The following is a 15,999-nucleotide window of genomic DNA, read 5'->3' on the forward strand; positions in this document are numbered from 1 at the left end:
GGAGAAGTTAGAAAATAGAGACATTAAAATACAGATTAAAGGGGAGAAAGCAGCAGCTGTATCATGCACATGCTGCACCGTGTGTGTTTTATCTCTGTGGCACCTCTCGTGATTTAAATGCAGGCAATGGAGTGCATGGAGACGTTGTAAATCACAGAATCACAGGATCAATTACGTGGGAAAAGACCTCTGAGACCATCGAATGCAACCTATGACTGAAAAACACCCTGCCAACCAGACCAGGGCACTGAGTGCCACATCCAGTCTTTCCTCAACACCTGCAGGAATAGTAACTCCACCAATGCCCTGTGCATTGCATCCCAGTGTCTAATCATCCTGTGCATTGCATTCCAATGTCTAATCACCTGTTCTGTGAAGGAATTCCCCCTAATGTCCAACCTTTCTATATTATGGAAATATTTCTGTGTTCAGTGCTTCAGGTCAAGCTGAAGCGCTGGTTTGGCATCATCCAACGAGGCATGACTGGTGCCTGAAAGCAAAGCTCGGTGTCTCACAATGTTGCACTGCTATTAGAAAAATACACCCTCAATACTACAAGAGAAGGGGGAAAAAAAGAAAAAAGGAAATTATTTCTACATTTCTATTGTCAGCCCTGGGGAAATCAGCACCATTTGCACAGAACATCATTCACACATCCTGGCCAGAGCTATCATGCTGAAGGCTCCTCAGATTTTGTGTGTCCCTGCAAAGGGCGCTGCAAAGTTACCAGAGAACAGGTCACCCAATGTTTGCAGCCTCACACTGTAAAGATGACAGCACGTGTGCAGATTTGGGTGCTTATTTGCATCTCATTTCCATAGGGAGTCTAAATGCCCTGCTGGACCATCTCACTGCGTCGTTCTCAAGATTGTCCTTATCCTCCTTTATATATGATATATCAAAAGTTAAAGCAATGAATTAAGATCACATAGAGGTGAAATGAGTTACTCGGAGTTGCAAAGGGATTTTGTGTCCCAAAATGGATCCTGGCTTTCTTAAGTCACAGAACAATCTTCCTTTGGGTTACTAAACTTGCTGAGGTCTGACCAAAGGCTGGAGCTCAGATGCCAGCATTCTGTGCTCGGGAGATGATGGCAATGTTGATAAAGGTGAAGCTTATACAACTGGAAACAATACCTTTGAAGTTTGTCCAAATTGTAGCTCCTTTCTGTGTCCTCTTGTAAATGGAGGACTTCAAAGAGAAAAAGGGTAGAGGTGAGCAGGAGAGACCTGTGGGGACTGGAAAATGGTATTGTAAAAGAAAGGCTTTTGTGATGCTTTTGACAAAAGAAAAGAAAAGATGAGGAGAATCTGGGAGGAGACACTGAAGACAGGAGGATAAAGCAGAATAGAAGTCCATAGTATGGAAACCAAGAATATTTTTCCCATGCTTTCCCCCAGATCCTAATACCGTTTGCACCATTTATGGCAATACACTGGTATTTAGAACCTAAGCCAGTATGTGTAATCTGTGCATTAAAAAGGGCTTGTGGCCACACTGGTAACATCTCCTACTCAGACTGGCACATTCACAGTTATTTTCCAGTTGTTGTTATGCCATGGACATATCTATATGGACACAGAGAAGTTCCTCTTATCTTAACTAAAGCAGTTATTGCTCCTTCCAGGTGTAAAAAAGCCTAAGTGAAGCAGGCAAGAAATGCCTTAGCTGAGGTTTGTGGGGGCAAGTAATGTTTGTTGAGTAGTGAAAACCCCTTGCCTGTCTGTGTCCTTCTTATCTTTTTGGGAAGTGTCCTTAGCTAATAGGAAGCTCACAGCCTGCGCTGAGCTTGAGTGAGCTGAGAGATGGGGCAAACAATTCACCACTAAATAAAAGTGGAAGCAACATCTTGGATTCAGGATACAAAAGAAATTAAACCTTCACACCTCTGTGAGAGCTGTCCCTCTGAGTCACGAGGAGCAGGAGAAACATCCAGCCCCAGTCTGACTGGAGTCCTGCATATCTTCAGGCACCTACATCCAGCAAACAAGCCCACCAGGCTGCCCCATTATCAAACTCACCTCAGATTTTGCCAGGTACTCTGCTAAAACCCCTTAGTATTATTCCCACCTGACAAAGCAGTGTCACAAACCTTCCCAACATTAGAGCTGCCTCTTCCCTCCCAGTCCATGGCACATCTCTCAGCCATCCAAAAACCAGAGCAGCCTCTGTCAGACCAGTGCAAGCACAATACAATGGAGCTCACCCAACGTCCTTTGGTACCAAGATCTCACAGCAGCCTGAGAGGCTTGAATGCAAAATGGATCCCCCTGGCACTGTCTGTAACCAGATGAATGTAGGAAAATCACAGACAAAAGGACAGTAACATCAGCTGAGTTATTTATAGAGTCACAGAATAATTTGAGTTGGAAGGGACCTTAAAGGTCACCCAGTCCAACCTCCTGCAATGGGCAGGGACAGTTTCAACTACATCAGATTCCTCAGAGCCCGGTTCAACCTGACCCTGAATGTTTCCATGAACGGGGCATCCACCACCTCTCTGGGCAACCTGTGCCTTCATTTCACCATGTTATATTTAAAAAATTCTTCCTTATATTTAATATTAATCAACTCTCTTCTCATTTCAAACCATCACACTTGTCCTGCTGCTACAGGCCCTGCTAACATTTGTCCCCATCTTTCTCACAGGCCCTCTCTAAATGCTGAAAGACCTTCAAAGTGGAAGCGAGTGTTGAACAACAGACTGTATTGCAGCTGGTAAATAGTATATACTCTAAAATGTCCCTTGGGGTGAGGAAAGAGGGATGAGAGAACATCTTTTAATTATCTTGTGTGCGTTCTGACTTAATTCTCAGGAAATTAAGCCCCAAGGAGACTTGAGAGGGCAGCTGCAATGCCATGGCCTGTAATCATCTCAGGCCTGGGAATGTGAACAGAGCCAGAGGAGTGGATTGTCAGCTGAGCTGCAGGAGAGCCCAACAGGCAGGGGACCTGAACAGTGGTCCTTGACTTTGCCCTGGCTTTGGAAACAGCCCCTTCCCCCAGACAATAGGGTGACACTGTACAGTCTTACTGCAGATGCTGAAATCTCTGTTGGAAAACTTTCTTCCCCACTTCTTGCCTTCATAAAAACATTGATGAGATTTTTTTTTTTGTTTGCGTAAAAGAAGTCTCTTCAAACTGATTGTCTAAATCCCTTGAAGTAATTACATCACCATTATTCATATTGCACTGCTTATTTTGGGCACAGGAGTACATGGTGTTGGGAGGTCTGTATATCACCCCCCAAACTGGGTTTTAGTGGAGGCTGTATCTATTTCTGGCTTTGCTGTAATATATCCCACCTGTTACAAAAGTCACTTGATAAAGTAGATTTCAGTATCCCCGTTGCTTCATAGTCACAGTACATAAGTGATAGGGAAGAAGCCAGCTCAGTTAGTTAAATACTTGTGTTAATTTTTAATAAGCTGAACAAAATGTTCTTACAAGTCAAAGGTTAGGAAGTGAAGTCCTCCCTCAGCAGTTTGGCAGGCAAACCTGTTGTAGAGTTGGTATCAGTGCCTGTAGGTGGCGTAACTGCAGCACGGAATCGCAGTGCTACAACTTATCTGCAGCCCTTGGTCTGTTTGGCAGCTTGTAGGTTGGCAGAAAAGTTGAAGCCAGATTTTTTTTTTTTTTTTTTTTTTTTTTTTTTTACTTACACCAGAGTACTTATTAGATAACATCCCAGGACTGGTTTATATTTTAGACGACATAAAGCATATTAAACATCTCTGATTTTGCTTGTAAGTCAGGAATTGTAGTTTTCCTTCTATCTATTCTTGAAAAACCTTGGAGTGCCTTCAAAATAAACCATCCTTTATTGCACTCCACATCAGCAACTTGAGTCACGAAGTAGGAAAGATCTGATTTTCTTACAACCCAAAAGAACCAAACCTCCAGCCTGTAACCTGGATGAGCTGCTGACCCATCCTAAAGGATCCCAAGGGAATTTACCAATGACTCCATTGTTGTCCTAAAAATAGGAATCTCTTCCAAGTCACTCTGGTACATTTCTTCTCTGCTTCCATTCAGCCAATTGCAGATTGTCCTTGACAGGAGTAAGGAACCACTGAAGGCCAATTAAACACAGCAAACATACTGCATGGCTAGAACAGAACCAGCACAAGTCACCTTTGACAAGGTTTTGTTGGAAATTGGCTATTAGGAAAATCAAATTTGTGTGAATTTCTGTTGAGTAAATACAAGCACCTGCCACAGATAATTGCGTGTACACTCTGTGTTAATAAAACAAAAAATATGTAATATTCTCATTGCTGTTTGGAGAATTGCTGTTGACTGTGTCAGGCACTGTCATCTCTGGGCACATCTACGGTGGTCATAGTTGGCTGAACAACTTTATTAATCTTGTCAAGCCTGAGAACTTATAAAGATATGTACAAAATATTTTTTTCCCCAGGAAAATAATAGAAGAAATAATAAAATAACTTCTTTTTTAAATTTTTGGCCTTTTTCCTCTCTGTGTTCCAGTTTTTCCATCTCCTAAATTATGTCAAATTCACTCTGCAGGCATGTTGAAAGGTTTTAATAATAGATAGGAAGTGTGCTGAGATCCTTGGCTGGAGGATGCTCTGTAAACATAAAATGTTATGGTTAATAATGCAGATCTAAGTTGTGGCATGAATTACAAAGGGTGCCAGGAGGCAAGCCCAGAGCTTTCCAAGCAAACTTCATGGTAAAACATGCCTGAAATTCACATTTGTGCTCTGGGTGGAAAACCTTGTGATCATTGAGCACTGCCATGAAGTTCATACTCTGCAGGGCAAGGTCAGTACAAAAGGACGAGAGGAAATGGCCTCATTTTGTGCCAGGGAAGATTTAGATTAGATATTAGGAAAAAATTCTTGGCTGAAAGGTTGGTGAGGCATTGGAACAGGCTGCCCAGGGAAGAGGTGGAATCACCATCCCTGGAAGTGTTCAAAAGACATGTGGATGTGGCACTTGGGGACGTGGTGAACGCAGCAGTGCTGGGGTTGGACTTGATGTCCTTAGAGGTCTCTTCCAATCTCACTGGTTCTATGATTCAATGAAAACTAAGTGGTGTTTAAACCAGCAGTTTAAGAGCCAACTACCAAAACAGGCTGTGATCAGCATCAGATTAGTTGGTGAAAAACGTCTTCATCTTAGGTAAAGAACAGATCTAGGTACAAGGGTGCCAGCTGTAAGCAAGAAGTTCATTCTGTGCACTGTCAGAGATTTACTATGTGACCTTGAGGAAGCCATTTCGTTTTACTGGTTCTTGAGTTCTTTGTCTGAAAAAAACCCAACCAACAAACAAACAAGAGTAGCACTTTCCCTTCCTCCCAAGGGTGTTCTGAGGATAACCACGTTAATTAGTTGTCTGCTTTGAGGTGAGTGTAATAGGATGGAGTAGTTAGAACACAGCTCTTTCTTATCTATGCTAACCCGTCCTGGTCAGCATCATGTCAACTTAATTGATTTTTGCAGAAGTTGATTAATCACAATTAAATGTCCATGTTAAAACCAACACTAAGATTAGCTTTACTGAGCTGAGATCAGAACAGTGATAGATTTTGAGCTCCTTTTATGAAAAATAGTGTTAATGGGATACATGCAGAGCTGATAGAACTATTTCATTTCCCACAATCCCACTGCTATCTATAAAGCTAAAAGATGAAATTACAGTTTTTCTTTAAACTACAGAGCAGTCATATTTTTTTAAGTGTTAATGATCCCTGTCTTTAGCTAACTTGTTAACATTCCTTTGGTAGTCTCTCTTGTTCAGCTTAAGGTTTTTATTTTCTTGTTGCAGTATGTAAAGAATTTTTGAACAGATTTTACAATTTATTTATAGAAATTCAATTTTTGCTGTGGACATCATAGCTGGTCAGCAGCTGTGGAGATGCAAAGGAAAAGAATGGCATCTGGAACCATTATCCTTTGTTTTATGTTCTAAGAAAGTCCTGGTTAAATGACAGAATTTGTGCTCAATAAAAATCTCTGTCCATCTGCACTCATGGGTATTAATTCAAATCCAGTAATGACAATAATAATGATAATTATGAACAACAGAGGACAGTCCTGTGGCCTGTGAGAAGCAAATCTGGAGGATCTGTGATTAATTTTCAGCATATATGTCTGTGTGTTGTTGGACAGCCATTGAAATCAGTGGGACTCTTTCCAGCAGCTTCCCTGGTCGTTGGCTGGGGCCCTAAACAGCCTGTTACAACAGGGGACAATTGACATTGCTGTTGGCAGCTCATCAGCTGATGACTGAATAGATACACTGAAATTCCCTCCCACCTTTGCAGAGGAAGCTGGGAAAGGCCAGGGGTGCAGAGGAGGGAGCTGCTGGGCTGATGAACAGACAGCGGCACTTTTCTTCCTCAGCGACGGCATCACGGCTTCAGAGGTATTTCAGGCACCCAATTTTTTTACCGTGTGATGCTTTGGGTTTAAAGACCTGGACCCAGAGAGCTGCCTCTAAAAGAACAGCTGCCACTTTTGTGGAAAGCTATTTTTATGGAGGCTGAAACACTTCTCATTCGTGGCAGACCTGAGGCCCAGGCCATTGGGACACATTACATTGACTGATCCTACCTCCTGGTCCACAGGAGGGTTGTGCAATCAGGCAGTTTGTGTTGTAAAATCTGTCCACACTCAGATGTTAATCAGTCCAGCTGCAGGGACTTCTCATTTCTTTGGAAGCAAGAGAGGAATCCCTGAAGTCTCCACAGAAGAGCTGCTGCAGAAGATACGCTGCTTTGTGGTAACTCACACAGGACAAATTCCACTCCACCAAGAAGAAGTTATAGGCAGACACATCTTCAGCATGAATCTCTTCCATGGGCCTACCCTTTGAAGAAAGGCATATGCTGGATTTTCAGCTCTGGATTTTCCCAAATTACCTTTTGGGGATTTTTCCTGGCCTGTTCCCATGCCCAGAGGTTATTCCTCTGAGTGCTGTTCAACCACAGAGCAAAAAGGCAGGATCCACTTGAAGAACTTACAGTCATAATGAAAGTGAAAAGTGAAGAAATGAGCAAAACCAACAGGAATTCCCTGGGGTGCGGAGAAACAGTGAAACAGTCTGGCCAGGAGATAGGCAGAGGTTTTTGGTGGATCATCCTCCTGCTCCTGAGCTGAAAAGTGCTTATCCACCATGGGTCCTGGTAGCATAGATTAGGTAGGTTGAGCTGGAAGAGCCTCGTCCTTGATTTAGAACCATAGGTTGTCTGTTTTCCTCCTCTACACTGTAAAAGCTAGTAGGAACTCCCACTGCTTTCATGGGATGCATTCTACCATGAAGAAGAGCACTCCTTTGCTGTATCACCTTACTCATTAATTAATTTAATTGTACATTTATTGCATTTACTCGTATGACAGATGGACACGATACAAGGCTTACCTTCAGGATTTATTATAGGCACAAAATCAAACAAAACACTGCCAAATAGTAGCAACATCATTCAATATCACCTTGAAAATCCATTACTTGTTCATTTGCAACATCCTTTATGAGCAGGTCTTGCACTACTCTACCCTTTACTTTGCCATGTGTTTTACCCCACAGACAAGGAAGTCCCATGATCTTAGGACATGCCTTTTGGCAGTCAGCACCCCTGAATTTATGGTGCCTTGTACTCCCACAGGCTTCTAGGAGTGTGCAAGCCTTCCCATCTTTGCAGCATCCCCTATCAAAGATCCATTAAAAGTATAAGATGATAGATATTCATGTTGGTGAGCTTGGATAAGGTAGGTTGAGGTTTTAAAGCAAATTGCTTTGTTTTGGGGTCTCGTTGTGTAGTCACTTTGAGTACCTTCCTGCAGATTGTTTCTATTCTTCAGCCTTTCTAAACCTAAGCAGAAAGGGAAATAAATAGTTCTGTAGTCCCTCCCTCCCTTTTCTCATCTACTTGCAGCTTAGGCCAGAAAAGTAAAGAATTTGAGGCTTACACTTTCCTGTTAGCCAGAGCAGCCTTCGTTGGAGGCCTGTTTGGATGACTCATGGATGAGGATGGACACTTTCCCAACTCTGCTGTGAAGGAGGAGCAGCGAGACTCCTTCAGAGAGAGGTTGCTTGTTCAAATTGAGCAGCTGTTAACAAAGACTGCTGAGTTTTAAATAACCCAAATAAATGAAATCTCTTTTCCCTCTTCAATTAATCAGGCCTTGCTTTCTTTTGTACATCAAAAATCTGTTTACCTTCCTCTTGCCCAGATGGTTTTTTGTGGTAGATAAGAACTGAATGCAGGACATAAACTGCCAGTCAGAGAAGTCAGCAAGGTCTGTATGGAGAAAGCAGAGCTTGTCCCAAAGTGTAAGTGTGGAAAGCCCAGATCACACTCTGAGCTGACACCAGTGTCAAACCCATATTGTTCATAGATACTGCCTAAAGGGATGGTTGGGATTTTTATTAGGAATTGCTTTTGTAGCACCCTGTCAGTGCAACACATTTGTCAAACACCTTCAGGAAAGATTTCTAACAGACATACAATCATTAATTATTTACCTTGCAATAGGTAAGCAGAGGTTCCAGTATGCCAAGTCCTATACATAACACACACATGAACACACACACGCAGAGAAACTGTTTTCCTATACTATTCTCTGAGGACATGGTGTAAATAAAGCCACAGACAAAATCCATAAATAAATAAAAGGGCTCTGCCCTGCTACCAGTGAAGTCAAGGGTCTCTCACTGATGATACTGAGACCAGACTTAGCCATGGGGTATTCCTGGAGCATGTGCAACTCTGAAATGGAGACAGGGAAGTGTCAAAATACAGTAGGGGTGAAACTCGTGTGCCCTGGCTCAGCTGCCTGAGGCACAAGGTCCAGGTCTGAGCTAGTTCACACACGGCAGAAATGGGCATCTGAAGAGGCACTTTCAGCCCATTGGTTTTTGGACCACTGGCAGGTCCCTCATGTGCAAAACTCTCACCTTCAGACACATAGTCTGGCACATACAGATCCTATTCTTTGTTTTCTATTGCTTATTCTCTCTCTTTCAGCACAGGTAGGCAAGCAAGCAGCAGTACAGACACAAATTGCAGCTATTAGTCAGAAAATGCTAACCAAAACTAACCAGCCTAAAGCCTATGTTGCTAGGAAACAATCTGCCTCTTACTATGCATCGCTGCCATTTGTATGCATCCACTCTTCTGATTTTCTTATTAATATTCCTTGCCTCAGACTCAGTAAGAAATTTCCACCACAGGCTGGCACAGAATCCAATCCTCTCCAGGACTCCCAATGGTTTAATTTAACCTCAGACTGCTGGTGCAAGTGGCTTCAGTTACTCCATTTTAGTCTGGCAGAAAACTGGCAGAACTCACGTGCCCACATGCAGGTGGGCATCTACAAACATGGACAGCTGAGCTTTGCAGGACACAGCACTCTGTGCTGCCTTTTGCTTTTCCAGCCCCTCCTGGAGGTTTCCTCCTTTCAGTGTTGCTGTTGCCTCTTATATGCCTTAAGGAACTAACCTGCCTGCTTGTGACTGTCCAACCATATCCAGAGGGAAACTTGGGGGAAAAAAGAATTAATCCTGCTGAAATTATTTCTCTTAGGTACGGGCTACACTGACAGAAGCACCTTTACCCTGCGTTTTTGTGTCAATGCCAGGGAGATCTGTTGATTTACTGTATTGGAACTTAAGTCAATATAGGTAAATCAATACCCAGCTGCAGTGGAGATAAGTTTGCCATTGATTTTAAGTGTGTGTGACACGGGTAGAGTTTGTCATTTACAAGCTCAGGGTGTATTGATGTGAGGCAGCTTTAAATCTCTCTGGCCATGTTGCATGAACTGCATCTGAGCTCTGCCAAGATTTAGTCTGGGAGCTGGAGGGGGGTTTTCCAATGATGCATTCCCAGTCTGCTGACGGTTGCTGATACGTGAGGTCTCCTGATAAAACATGTGTCACTGCTTCTCAGTGCAGTTCTGTCAAAAAACTGAAGTTCAGCAAAAATCATGGGTTTTGATTTTTGTTTCAGTGTGTTTTCAGGTGAGTTTAGTTAAAGCATGTCACTATGCTATCAGGGTTAGGAAGAAGCTGTGCCTGCAGTGCCATCAGCAACATATGAGAGCCACAACCTTGTCCAGGCAGGGCAAGGAGAGCACAGACCAGCAGAAGTCTCAGTCTGGGCACTCACTGCTGACACTGAGCAGCAGCAGCCAGCAATCACATCATCTTATCATCTCATACTGAGGTGTTTGGCACCACCAGCAACTTCCACAAGCAGCTACTTGGCCACAAATTCACCTTGGCTTTCCTGGAAGGCTCTTGCCTTTTATCTTAGCAGTGAAGGAAGGAGGAGTGTCCCTGCGGATAACCCTGTCCATTGCACATTACTGAGAAAAGCAGAATCCTGGGAAAAAAAAACCAACCAAAAATGTGTTTTGTTTTTTTTTTTTTTTTCAAAAATCCAAGTGGAGGGGACAAAGGACAAAACGAATGTTTCACCTTGTATATGTAATCGTGTAATGGATGGGACAGTCAGCGTGGCATCAATGTATGTACATGTTCCCTTGTGAGGATTATTCCCCAATCCATGGATCTTTGTTGTTTGGCAGTGATTCTTGAACAAGCCTGTGTTTTCCTTTCCTTGTTGTTTTTGTATCAGTTTGTCACATATACACAGCCTAATGCATTTGAAGCTTTTATAAATGAAAACTCGAGCTTTTTAGATCTACTCTAAATTAATCTCTTCCCACATTGGTGTATTGTACTTTGCCAAAATCTATAGATATCCAAGGGCTTTGCCACAATCTGTAGATATGCAAGGGCTTTGCCACCTCATTTTACTCTGCTAACCTAAAGTTTTCAGAGGATTTCAATAGAATTTGAGCTCTCAATTCTCTTATTGTTTTGTCACTCTTCAAATCCCTCACAATCAGGGATTGCAAGGATAAAATGGACGGCAACACAACCAGAAAATCCCACTACTCCAGGACATTCTGCTTGTTTAAAGGGATTATTTGGCATTATTCGACAGGTAGGGCCCAAGATCTTAGCTTAAAGTACAGAAAATGAAGGTGCAGGAAGGTCAGCAGAAGGCCATGGTGCAAATCATAAAAGGAAAGCAGAGAGCTGTTCATTGTGTTTCTACCTCAAAAAGTCCCTGTTTCCCTGTGGGATTGAGCAGAATCCCGTACAACCCCACCAGAAAGGAATGTGCCTTCTCCCATCCTGGGCTGCCCAGGCACCCTCATACTGTGAAAGGTGTGGGAGGCAGCAGGACAGGTTATGACATGAGTCCTTAGCGAACAGCTTCAGCCTTGATGGACAGGATCTGAGCTGGTTCCAGAGACTGAGACTGGCAGCAGGTCTCTTAACAGCAGGGAGAAACCTTCCTCTGGTAACTTGACCCATCCTGGAAAAAGCAAGACCTACTTTCTACTGCCTGGAACAGCAGAACAAAACAAGATGCAGTACTTAGGAAAGAACCTAGTTCATACATTGGCAGCTCTTGAAATGTGCTATTATTTCTTGTAGCTCAGTGCCATGTCAAACACCAGCAGAAAAAGGAGTTTGCAGTTGGTTAAATGCAATAGCAAAACTGGTAAAAAGCAAACTTCTAAGCTGTTACATAATAATAAATGCCTAGAAGTTCACATCTGAACCTTGGCAGCCTTGTCTGAAAAGCCTGGACTTGAATCTCTTGACTCAGCACACATCCCTAGTGCCATTTGGCATGCCCAGCTGGGCTGGAAGGATGGGCATCTCCTGGAGCTCCCATGTCACATCTGCCTACACTTGGTCTTTCAGCAAGAGAGTTTGAAATGTGTTGAGTTCACTGAGTAGAGCATGTCTTGTTTGGGTTTGCAATGAATTTTCAGTATCTCCTGTCACAAACAGAGGTAGACAGATAAGTGGATAACTATCTATATCTTTATCTATATATATATAAATGTATTTGTAAGTTTTTTGAGTACATCTGCTTTGAAAAGGGAAGTGGAGAAATACATGAAAATTAATCTGTCAAATGTGGTTGAAATGCTCTGATGAGCAGAAAAAGACTCTCAATAGATTTTACAGGGGTGCACTGTATTTTACTACAGACCCGTTGGCTTATCCTTAGTTAATTGGAGGGCTTGAATGCATCTGCCCACCAGTGCAGCTCATTTAAGAGAGAGATGGGTTGCATTCTTAGGGACAACCCTCTGATCTTGCAGATGGGAGAGGAAGCTTGTGGATCTCAAGAGTTACAGTACTGTAGCCAATCAGAAAATCCAAACCCTTGAAACTGTAGTCTCTGTTGATGTAATTTTGTTGATTTTAGCAGCAATTTGCTTGTCTGTTGGTTTCATTGAATTCACTTATAGCCCAGCAATTGAAACCTCCTAAAGATTGATCTTCCAGTTAGGGATCTTCTGCTGCCTTCTAGACTATTCAGGTCTCCCATGCTGGCTCTGGCTTAGAAGAGATCACAACCATATTTAGACTGAGAAGAACTTAAAAATGCCATTTCCTCCACTCTGAGAAAGGGACTATGGAAGCAGTCTTTCCTGTAACACAATAATTTATAGTAATTCTCAAGAAAAAATAAGAGCTAGACCCACCAAGTTTCTTCTCTTTATTCACTAACAATCAGTTATCAAGCTAGCCACCTTCCTGAAGAGATTTTCCTCCACTTGCAGGTGAGGTGGCTGGATCTCAGAGGGGAGAACTCTGTTTCACAGCAGGCCATGTGCTGGTGGCCAGGCCAGCTCTGGAGGTTGTGTCCTGAGATGGTGCTTAACCAGCTGCTACATGAGCACTCTGCTGCTCACCTCCTCCATGAAAGGGCAGCACAACCCCATGACAACATTTCTAGTAGCCATGTTATGGAGGACATGGGGTAGAAATTCATTATCAGCCAAAGCATGTAATTCAGTCTTCATGCTGGTGAAGATAATTTGGGAGAGGAATTGCCCCTTATCCATCAGTAATGAACCATGGACCTGTGTAATTGTTACTTGTCTTTTGGATGTGCTCTGTCACAGAAGTTAAGTCTCTGTTCTTCAACCCTTCCATCTTGTTAAGATTTTCTATCACTTCATAGAAGAGCAGAGTATTAACTCTGTGGTCGTGACCAAACACACCTTGCCTAAACATTCCTGTCTACCTCCATTACCCTCCAGGTACATCTGGATAAGATATTCTGCATTTCTTATCCAAAACTGCTGTATCTTTTGCAGTGGGGTATAAAACTATGTACAAGATACACAAATTTGTATTTCATTGTCAAAGCATTTCAGTAAATGGATCTAATCATGTTGCCTAAAGTTTGCAAAGTACCAGATTTTTTCTTGTGGCCAAGAATATATATATATATATAAAGATAAACAGATAGATGATATTTAAGTCCTGTTCAAGACCTCTTGCCTGCTCAGCTATGGCTTATTTGCCTGAGGAGTGACCACGGAGCCAGGTGTGCACCTAAGGACAGACTTGCAATTACCATGAGTCAAATAAGCTCAGCAGAGCTCAAACAATGAGCTGGGTGTGGGATCCTATGCAAAATAATTTAGCAGAAAAGACACTCAAGTCACGTACATTTTTAAGCAGCACTTTTAAAATTTTAAAATTAGGAAAGAAAATATTCACTCTGGACAAAACACGGGAGTGGGAATGTTTTGTGTACCAGGTGAGACTCCCTCATCCAGTGAACTGATGCAGAAATAGCTGCTGCCAGCCCAGGGCATTCTGGAGCTGTCTCATTCTGTAAGTCAACATTTGCTGATGCCAGCAAGCTCGGCAGCCTGAATAGCTGTTTTTTTCCCTACTGCTGAGACCACCATTCCATAGACTCTGGCAGAAGAGGTGCCTTCTGTCTCCCAACATCTCATGCCAAGAGAAAGCCTTTTGTCCGCCCACAACAGAGCGAGTGGCAGAGGAGGAAGCTGTGAAACACTAACTACTGTTGCTGGCAAGTGAGCCATAAAGGAGGGTTCTGCCGGAAGGACACAGGCTGGGATCTGACCTCCCTTTCTGTGCTCCCAGCCACTGTGTATAGGTGAAGCCATCTCTTGTTGGGAGCTCTGGAGACAGGCTGTGTGCTGAGCCGAGCCAAGAGCTCCTGGGAAGTCAACAGCACTGTTAGTGCTGGGGCAGAGATCCGGGTCCATGTCGGAAGCACGGACAATGCTTCCCCTCAGTCTTTCCACTGAGAGATTTCTGACACTTGGACAATTCCCATGGATATCAAAAACACAGCTATGAAATTGGTAGCTATCCCAAATTAAATAATATCCTAGAGAATGAGCAGGTTTCAGGCCAAATTTGGCATCTTTTCCATTTGCTGAAATCTGCCTTCTTAACAGTCCTTACTCTCTCTCTTTGTGCAGCATCAGCTCCAGAGTGCCAGAGCAGCAGGATGAGGTGCTTTTGGGCATAGGAGATGTGTTACTGCTCCTCTGCCCTGCAGGTGCAGCTGGATCCGGTGGGACACCGATGGGGTGGATGCTCTGTGTCTGTTACAGGGGGTGCAGAGCAGAAGAGGGGTGTGGTGTGGGTCACTGTCCCAGTGCTGTGTGGTGATGAAGGACCTGTTCCCTCCCCACTAAAGGGCCTTGTCTCTCCACTGCTAGAGGCTGTGCGGGGCCATAGCCACATGTCAGTGCATTACTGATTACTCCCATTGTAAATCTTCAGACTCTTTTACAAGCCCAAGGGCTCAAAGACATATTTTTAATGTAGAATCTGCAGTTCTGGCATTTTCACGTGTTTCTGGGAGTTTTAGCTGACTCTGTCATCGAGCCTTAAACAGCCCTACAACTGCTCGGCTCAGGTCTTTCATGCCTAAATCACACCCTGGATCATCGTTACCTCTCATCTTCAGAAGATATTTTACTGCAATAAGGTTTGCAAAGTTGCTTCTTAAATTCAGCTGTTAATTTCACATTTGAGGCATGTGAATGAAAGGGCCAGATTTTCCAAGCCTGAAGCACCTTGGAAGTGCCCATGGACTTCTCTTCTTGCCACGTATTTGTTCTTGAAGGCAGTCAAACAGACCTGTGCTGTGGTATATCATGACCTGATTATATTGCTGTGAAGTCGAAGGGTTAGTGTGAGGGGGAAATAGCTATTTAAAACCATTTTCATCAAAATCAGAGCAGTCAATGAGACCAAGACAGCTGTTAGATGTATTGTGGGCACTGAAATGGGGATTCCTGCCTGTTTAATCAGGCAGCCAGCTGCAGCTGGCAAAACCGACCTGACAAGTCAAGCAGTGGAAAGCTGCACCTGTGAGCTCTGTATGCTCCTGTTGTGGGGTTGGGAAGCAAAAAAAAGAAGTTTAAAGACTTGATCAAACAAATGAAACCTGAAGTGTGGAAGCTGCACAGAGGTTAAAAGGTAATAGCTCCACCACGGATCATTTTGCAGGCTCAGCTGAGAGAGGACTGAGCGTTGTGGGGAGGATTCACTTGTGCTTAGGAAAATTTCTGCTTGTCTGCAAAACCAGCAATCCTCTGTTAAAACTTGTGTAAGCTGGGTTACCATTCCCACAACCTGAATTCTGGATAATTAGCTTTAAGGATACCACAGTGATGGCTTTGGATCGTTGCCCGTGAGGTCTCAGCGAGGAGCTGCGGCAGTGAAATGCCTGCAGAGCCCTGGTGCAGAGGCAGGAGCAAACATAGCCATCTGTGTTTCACTCAGGCACTGCAAGCAGACATGAAACAAGTGCATTGCATCAATGCACGCAGAGGTTTCAGCCTGTTGGTTGAGAGCTCCCCTTTTGCACATATAGGTAGGAGTCAGCACTGTGCTGAAGGGCAGACCCTCACCAGCTGCCCACATGGATTCAGGTCAGGCAGTCAGTCCCAAGTTTTTGCTGTCAGACCTGAGTCTGTTGCTCTGGCAGTTGATTGTTGTGGTTTCTGGACTCAATGAATGATGTTTAAGTCACCCACTTCTACCTGAGGTGGATTTCATGCAGTAATAAACTGGGTGACACTAAACTGGGAGGAGTGCCTCGTGTGCCAAAGGTTCATACTTTCATCCAGACCTCAACAGGCTGGAGAAA

At 43.5% G+C, this 15,999-nt stretch overlaps 1 protein-coding gene across 1 annotated transcript in view; it reads right to left on the reverse strand.

Annotated features, from left to right (window-relative positions):
• HSPA14 (heat shock protein family A (Hsp70) member 14) overlaps positions 1-14,098 on the reverse strand; it is a 26,794-nt gene extending 12,696 nt beyond the window's left edge. Inside the window, exon 1 of the mRNA XM_029958074.1 lies at positions 13,954-14,098. Within this exon, the coding sequence (XP_029813934.1) occupies positions 13,954-14,098 (145 nt within the window). The remainder of the gene's footprint in view (positions 1-13,953) is intronic.
• Between the last annotated feature and the right edge of the window lie 1,901 nt (positions 14,099-15,999).

The sequence above is a fragment of the Manacus vitellinus genome, unplaced genomic scaffold (assembly GCF_001715985.3).
Source record: "Manacus vitellinus isolate BGI_N305 unplaced genomic scaffold, ASM171598v3 scaffold_13_pilon, whole genome shotgun sequence".
Taxonomy (NCBI): domain Eukaryota; kingdom Metazoa; phylum Chordata; class Aves; order Passeriformes; family Pipridae; genus Manacus; species Manacus vitellinus.